Consider the following 8,938-nt stretch of genomic DNA (forward strand, 5'->3'; position numbering starts at 1 on the left):
AACGAGCGTTGAATTATTGCACAAATACTCTATATTGTTCCACCAGATGCCTATAAATATGTGGTGGTTTCCGGAAGTGAGAGTCAGTTTATCTCAGCGGTTTCTGGCATTGTAAATGAAGATTGAGGTGGTAAAGAACTAAACTGTGATTCTATGCATAAGAATATGTCGTTAACCTGTTGTAATTTGTGATTTTTAGTCCTTGAGAATGTGCAAGAGAAATGTACTTTTGAGTAATGAACATTGTTATGAACTGGTCTTTTCCAATCAATTCCCATGTTATTTCTGTCAGTGCAACTACTGTACTTTCCTTAAAGGCTTCTATAACACGAGACAAAATGCTTCTTCTTTCAAGAAAAATACAAACTTCTATATATCTACTTTCTGTTTTCCTTTGTGAAAGTTTGAAAAATAGTGCTAGGTTGATTGCAAATGCCAGCCATATATTTCGGGCCAGAAAAGTCAGTGTGGACCTAAAGATTTTTTTCATTTTACAGAAAAAACTAATGGAAACAAATGCACTCTTTCACATCTTTGTTTGCCGTGTTTCACGTTTTCATCAACATATAAACTTTTTATACACTGAATATATAAGGTCGTCCACTTGTACTCCTATCTCCCCAAAAAGAGAAAGAAATACATAGATCCATCTAGCTAAGGAACTCCAGAGGACAACAACAATGGAGGTGGTAAGAAGGAGGAGCTTTGGTTGGCCGTTAATGGCGCTGATGCTAACATGTGCCTTGCTGGTTATGCTGCCTAAAGTGTACTCAGTTCGTTTCATTGTGGGATCGAGATTCGGTTGGACTACCTTCAATAAGGTCAATTACACCAATTGGGTTAAGGACAAACATTTCTACAAGGGCGACTCTCTCTGTATGTTCTGGATCTGCTCTTCTTTAAGACTTTAACGTCCTCCTTATTATCATATCTTTGTCCATAGCTTGCTTATGCTAATCTCCCTTTATTACCAAGTAGTTAACTTATAAAAGACACTATACGTACAATGATTTCATAGAGTAAAAGGTTTGGTTAGGAGACTTCCAACAAAGTCAAGAGCAAAGATGTTTACGACAAATCAGAAATTCATATAAGCTACACCCTCCCAGAATCAGTCAATTGTTTGTAGGGGCAACGATGTTTGTCACAGTACTAATATCAGCTAAAGCTACACAAGTTTGTGAAATTTTCAATCTTATTTGGTACAAATATAAGGTGTAGTCAATTGTGCGTAATACTTTTGTCACTTTTGAACGGTTCCCATGAAGTGTGTGTGTGTAGTTGTACGTATACATGTATGGTGTTAGCTGATTGCAATGTTTGTCTCACTACACAATAGCTTAAGACACAATGCAAGTTACTCGGTTTAAATGGCCATCTGCTTAATCATCCATGTTGTATGTATGTGAAACTCTTAGTTTTATTGAATTGCTATTTTTCCCGGTTCAATAATTCTTCCTTTCCCATTCCAGTTTTTGTGTATGACAAGCACATGATGAATGTGCTTGAGCTAAACAAGACAGACTACGAGCAATGCAATACTGGTCATCCACTTCACAATTGGACCACTGGAACAGGAAGGGACATTGTTCCTCTAGACACGACGAAGACCTACTATTTTGCTAGTGGCTATGGATTCTGCTATGGAGGCATGAAAGTGGCTATTCATGTCGAAAAGGCACCTCTACCATCAAAAGCTGCTCCAGTACACAGTGGTTCTACAAATTATATTGCTTACCATGGCTTTTCTGGTTAACATATTTACATTTGCAACTCCATGTTGTCCCTTAAACAACGTCGATACTTTTGCTTTATCAAGTCCCTCTTTTTCTGTAATCTATAGTCGTGTAAGTTGATGTAATGTTACTACAATAATAATCCCGAAAAATGATATGTTTTGTTAATGTTACCTATGAAAGTAGTCAAAGGAAGTGAATTACTCCTTTTTCTATTTGTCAATTGCCTTGGTCTAATAGTTGGTGGACTTCTGAGACAGTATTGAGAAAGCTATTAAAGTACTGTAAAGAAAATTACTGAAACTAAATATGACACCAAATATTTTATGCTGGTTAGATCCCTAATAGGTTTTACTTCAGTTACCTTAGATTACAAAGGGTTCTACTAAGTCTCAGCAAATCAAAATTACAAGGACTGAGTTAACTTTTGATACAACGCTCGACCAACTATGTGTTTCTCTCCTCTTTTTTCGAAAATAGTAAATCGCTTTTTTTGGAAATAGTAAATCTCTGAAGAATACTGACTTAATGAAAGTTGAACAAAGAGCTAGAGAAGGTTGAGCCTAAGGGTGTCAAGTGGGCCGGACTGACCCGATCCGAACCGGCCCACCTACACAAACTGGTCCGGTTTGACCCAAGGCGTTAGGGTACCGGGCATCGAGTCGGGTTTTTTTAATTTGGGCCCGGCTAACCCATCCCGGACCAAGCCCGGTCCAGGCCCGCCGGTTAACGACCCGACCCAAAATATATACATATATTTTTTTAATTTGGGATTTCGGGCCAAACTAGCCGTTGGCCCAACAGCTATATAGCCGTTTTTGGGTCCAAACGGCTAGTTTGGGCCCATTAATTAAAAAAAATACTTTTAAAATAATTTTTTAATCCCCAAAAAAAAATCTATAAATACCCTACACCTTCAAATCATTTTTCACACAATTTTTCACTCTCTCAAATCTCATTCTCTCTCAAATCTCAATTCTCAATTCTCAATTCTCAAATATTCAATATATTAATTTCCTAAAGTGCTCACTTTAAAGTTTTAATTTTGCATTTACAAAGTACGAGTGAAAGTTTCTAAATTCGCAACCTTCGGATACTTTCAAAATTTGGTATTGTCGTTTCATCTCTTACGTTTAATTTTTATTTATTGTATTAATTGTTGAATATTTAATTATATTATATTTGTCTATTTTGAAATTTTTTTTAGTTTAGTTTAATTTATACTATGGATAAATTAAGAAACCTCCTACTAAAGGTGTTAAAATTTTTGTCCCGGAAGTGGTAGTGATAGCAAAAAGCGAATTACTAGTGGTAGAGGTACTTCAAGTAGTAGATATACCTGTGTGCCTTTGCCTCCGGTACCACTTGGTACACCTTTTGAGGAAGAAATAGGTGTAGGTGCTCACGATATGGATTATGTAGAAGCTCAGAAAAATTAGGGTATAGAAGAATAAAATGAAGTAGATGCGGTTAATTTAAATGAAGATGATGAAGATATTGATGAGACACCCGCAGTAGGAAATGCTAACGTTAGATTTGACTCAGTTAATCTCTCTCCCTGTCCTCCCCATGACCCAAGACCTCGTAAAACAACTAGTATTGCATGACAATTTTTTGAACGTATATTAGATACTGAGGTGCAATGCAATATTTGTCAACAAATATATAAGCATAAAAGTGGAGGCAAGTAAGGGAGTATGAGTACGTTCATGAGACATATAGGTGATGCTCACAAAAGAGAGTTAGAAATTGGACAAGGTGGTGGGGATGTTGATGGGCCAACGCAAACTAGAATGGACCCAGCAACCGATCAGGTAATGAAGAAGTATAATAAATTGAGGGATCGGGAAGAAATAGCTAAAATGGTAGTTGTGGGCTGTTTGCCTTTTAATTTTCCTTCTTCTGATGCCTTTATTCATTATATTCAAACTATTTATAATCCTATGTTTAATGGTGTTCCTAGAAGTACTTGTCGATCTGATATTTTTAGACTTCATTCACAATATTATTTTTATTTATCAATATTGTTAAAAAAATTCAATGTAGATTGTCCCTAATTTCTTATCTTGGCCGTGCTGCAAATAAAAATGATTATTTAACCGTTATTTGTCACTGGATGGATAGTAATTTTGTGATGCAAAAACATATTCTTGTTTTTTTATATGATGAAGACCGTAAACATACTGGAGATTTTATTATTGATTCTATTGTTAAAGTTGCCGGATTTTATGGTATCGAAAATAAAATCTTATGTAGTGTTTTTTATAATACTTCTAACAATAAAACTGTTATAAAAAAAAATTAAAATCTATGTTATCTCCGCTGTTGCCTGAAATTTTTCATCTTAAGTGTGCATGTCATATATATAATTTAATTGTAAAAGATGGTCTTGAATTTTTTGAACTTTATATTGAAAAAATTCGTCTTGCTGTTAGTTTTATTCAAGGAAATAATCGGAGAAAAAGAATTAGAGAATTCAAAATTAAATGTTAAGAAAATGAACTTGCACCGATATTGCTGCCTGAGGAAATTGATATTAGATGAAATTCTACATATGATTTTTTAAAAACTTGTTATAAATATAGAGTTCCTATTACCCTAACTTTTAACCAACATTGCGGTTCATTTACTGATTCTGCTAATTGCATGCTACGTGATTTTGATTGGGTTGTAATTAATGATCTCGTTAACTTTTTAGAAAAGTTTTATGTAGCTACGGTTGAATTTTTCGGTGCGTATTATCCTATTGTTTGTAATATTTTGGGATATATAGCTGATATTTCTGGATTGCTTAAAGAATATAAAAATAAAGATGATTATAAAGAAGTTGTTAATGCCATGTTTACTAAATTAAAAAAAAAATATTTTTTCTCGATTCCCACTATTTACTTGGTTGGTGCTATGTTAAATTCGTACATTAAATATAATACTATGTGCCACTTTAGTACTATTATTTATGCTAACTTAGAAATAAATACTAACAATGATTATGAATCTGAAAAAGTAGAATTTGATTTGTGGACGGCTATGAGTGATGCAAATGAATGCATAGAAAAATTATATAATCACTATGTTGATTTATTTGACTTATCCGTACCTACAAATATCACTCCAACTGTCGCTCCTCATCCTCCCGAGGAGCCATCATCTTCTAAAAGGCCGACACATAGTAGTTTTCCTAATTCCTTTTATGATTTACCTTATTGGAACAATATTGATGAGAGAACTTACACCTCAACTTATCGGGAAGAGCTGAAATATTATTTTCGGTCGCCGCCAGAGGATTGCAGACGACGGATCAATACGTTGGATTGGTGGAGGAGTAATGAAACACAATATCCCGTGCTTTCAAGATTAGCTAGAGACATCTTGAATGATCTAATATCAACCGTTGCATCAGAGAGCGCCTTTAGTCAGAGACGACAACAGCTTGGAGATAACCGAAACTCATTGGGAAGCAATGCAATGAATGTTCTAGTTTGCCTCAGAGATTGGATCAGAGCGGAAAGAAGAAATCAAGAATGGAACCGGAGTCGAGCGACGAGCTGAAACTTGAAGAAATTATGTCTTCACGGGAGAACTCAGCAGAATAAGTCCAATGCATGGTTTTACCCCCGTTGACTTTGACTATCCTATGCAAGTTCCTGTTAATATTAACATGAATGAGTTGAAAAAAAATGATGCATAATTTGTAGATTTTTCATTCGTGTAAATTATAAATTTTGGATCATTTCGCAAATCGCAATCAATAAAATTCAAGATTAATTCACTCCTCCTTAGTCCTTACTTTATAATTTTTTTCATTTAATGATTTAAATTTAATTTCTAGTTTAAATTTAAAACTTACTTCTAATATATTATTAATTTACTATCAAGTATTATTAATAATTTATTATATTAAGTAGCATATGTTTTGTATATTTGTGTATATATCTTCTATAGATGTGTATATTTAATGTATACATGTTTATATGTTTTGTAAATTAGTATATAACTATTTATATATTGTAGTATATACATATATTGTAGTATATGTTTTACTTAAAGTAGTACATATATATTGAATGATGTGTATATTTGTGTATATATCTTCTATAAACGTGTATATTTAATGTATTGTATATTTAATGTATACATATGTATATATTTTATAAATTAGTATATAACTCTATAATATATATATACTTATATATATTGTAGTATATATATGTTGTAGTAAATGTTTTATTTAAAGTAGTACGTATAGTCGTATATATTGAATGATGCGTATATATGTGTATATATTTTTTAAATCCTAATGTAGTATATACTATATATATAGTGTATATATATTGTTTAACGTATTTAAAATGTACATAGGTGGGTATATATTGTGCATATTGAATTTATTTATTTTTAATTTTTGACCGAGTTTGACCGAATTTTTAACCGAATTTAGGTGGGTTTGACTGGGTTGGATTAAGTGGGCCGGGTTAGGGTGGTTTTTGAAATTTTTACTGTTGATCCCGGACTGGCTCGGCTCACTTAACCCCAACCCGGACCTGATCCAGCCCACAACTCGGTTAATTTTATAGGGTCGGTTCTGGATTGGCCCGGCCCGACCCACTTGACAGTCATAGACTTGAGCCAAGTGTACATCTCTTCCTTAATCTGGTAGAAATTGAGCTACTAGCCGTTTGGAATATTCGAAATAGAATGACAACCCAAGAGATTTAGTCATTAGAGAAAAATGCTGAATTAATGAGAAGGCCTGAACTTTTGATTTGTTCCTTTTAGACATTTTTGAAGAATATCTTTTTGAGTTTTAAGTTCTGTGCACCACAGAATATTCACACTATCAGTTAACATGATCTGTTATTGCTTGCCATGACTTTTTTACTTGATTGATAGTCGTTCCTTTTGTAATCAATTCGAAATATTAGACACTATCAACCAAATAAATCTGAAATAAGCTGACGCATTACAAGAGAAAAATAACTTTGATTTTTCGCATAAGAATATGTCGATACTGTTGCAATTTATGCTTTTTAGTCCTTGAGAATGTGTAACAGAGATGTACTTTTGAGTAATGAAACATTATAACTAAGCTGGTCTTTCCCAATGAACTCCCATGTTGTTTCTGTCAGTGCAGCTTTATTTTCAGTGTACTTTCCCAGATTTGTTTTAAGGTTTTAAATTCTTTGACTGCTGCTATAGAAACTGATCTCTTTTGACCAAAGAATGCTATTTTCATCCTCCTGACTTTTTTTTAAGTGGACGTTTGAATGAGTTTATTTTAAGTTAAAAATAACTTTTAAGTTATTTTAAATATTTTTTTAAGTATTTGATAATTTAAAATTTGCTTTAAAAAGGCTAAAATTTGATTTATATAAGCTATTTTTTAAAAGCACCTTATTAGATATTTATTTTTTGGGACTTATAAGCCATTGTGTTTTAACCCACTAAAAGATATTTTTATTCCTTAATTTGTATTATTTTTTTATTTTTTTTTAAAGAAGACATTTTTATCCATCATTTTTTTTTTAAAAAAAGAGAAACTTATGTGAGTACTTGTTATCAGTTTTTCTTAGCAGAAGAAAACATCGTGACAAAATAACATTTCTTCCATTTGCCTTTAACTTATCACTTTTTGACATGATACATTCATTAAAAAATATAATTATCATATGATTATTTTACCTTACTATCTCTATTAATTGATGTTCAGGACCCGTTTGATCATAAATTTTTTAAGTAATTTTTTGAAAAAAATTTAAGAAATAATGTTTGGCCATATAATTTGTCATTATCTGGTAACTATTTTTGACAAATAATTCAAATTCTCAAATACTAGGAAAAAATAGTATTTGAATCAAATTTCATTTTTTGGGAACGTTTACAAGTGAAATATATTTCCTAAATACTATGACCAAATACATGATGAAACTAAGGGAATGTTTACAAGTGAAATATATATTTTGCTTGATGATTTAAACTTTTTAAACTAAAAAAAAGATTTTTTAGCGCACAAATTAATAGTCATTCAAGAATTTATATATATATATATATATATATATATATATATTTATATTTATATAAAAAGATACATAGTACTCTCTAATAAGAGGGAAAGCACAGGAGAAGCAGGCAGCTTTCCGTCAACATGCCTTCTCCTGCCTGCTTCTTCTTTAGCTGCTTGCTTTGTAATTTTACTATATCACTTCTAATAATTATTATAGGTCATTTATATATTAAAAAATTAACAATATTTAATAAATAAGTAAAATAAATATTTATGACGTGTTTGCTTCGGCTACTTCAATCGTAACTTCATTAAATATAGCTCTTAATTAATTATTATGTGTAATCTGAGTATTAAAATATAATAATATTTGATAGAAAAGGTAAAAAATAATATGAAATGATAAATTAACTATTGATATTTTAAATGAACTTGACGACTTATATGAGGTCCACTTAAAAAATTATTGTAAAGTCATCTAAGTATTAAAAAATTAATAATATTTAATATTAAATTTACCTGACGTTTTCTATGAAGCCCATTTAATTTTTTTCCCGCAAGTATTTTTGTATAGTAATTTTGTCATATCACTTCTATTTAGACATGTCTGCTTCGTTGTTTCAATCGTGATTTTACTATGTCACTCTTAATTAATTATTATGACCATTTACGTATTTTGTCAATTAATAATATTTGATAAATAAAGGTAAAATAGATATAAAATGATAAATTAACTCTTGATGTTTTAAATTAACTTGACGTCTTATACAAGGTCCACTTCAAAAAAAATTCACAAGTATTTTTTATAGTAATTTTATTACATTACTTCTAATTAATTGTTGTGAGTCATTAATAAATGTCTGCTTCGCTGCTTCAACCGTAACTTTACTATATCACCCATAATTAATTATATGGTCATCTAAGCATTATGACACTTAAATTGGAATAGAAGAAAAAAATATTAGACATCACAATAATTTAAAACTTAAATTATTTTTAAAAATGTAATTGACTATCAATGGCACATAAGTTTGGAAAACGAGAGCGATATATATTATTTGAAAATTACATAAAACATATTATACATTACAATAGTTAATAACTTAAAATATCTAAAAAAAATAATAATATATTATATATTTTTTAAAAATACTATAAATCACAATAATTAAAATAAATTTTTAAAAAGTATTTGTTGGGC

The 8,938-nt window shown here is 31.0% G+C and overlaps 1 protein-coding gene across 1 annotated transcript; it reads left to right on the forward strand.

The window, feature by feature from the left end:
- The first annotated feature begins 448 nt into the window (after positions 1–448).
- Positions 449–1,955, forward strand: LOC107860496 (lamin-like protein). The gene is made up of 2 exons (XM_016705874.2): positions 449–876; positions 1,473–1,955. Exons 1-2 carry the CDS (start codon positions 681–683, stop codon positions 1,754–1,756), a joined length of 480 nt encoding a protein of 159 aa, XP_016561360.1. The 5' UTR covers positions 449–680; the 3' UTR covers positions 1,757–1,955.
- Positions 1,956–8,938: the final 6,983 nt, after the last annotated feature.

Source organism: Capsicum annuum, chromosome 2 (assembly GCF_002878395.1).
Source record: "Capsicum annuum cultivar UCD-10X-F1 chromosome 2, UCD10Xv1.1, whole genome shotgun sequence".
Taxonomy (NCBI): domain Eukaryota; kingdom Viridiplantae; phylum Streptophyta; class Magnoliopsida; order Solanales; family Solanaceae; genus Capsicum; species Capsicum annuum.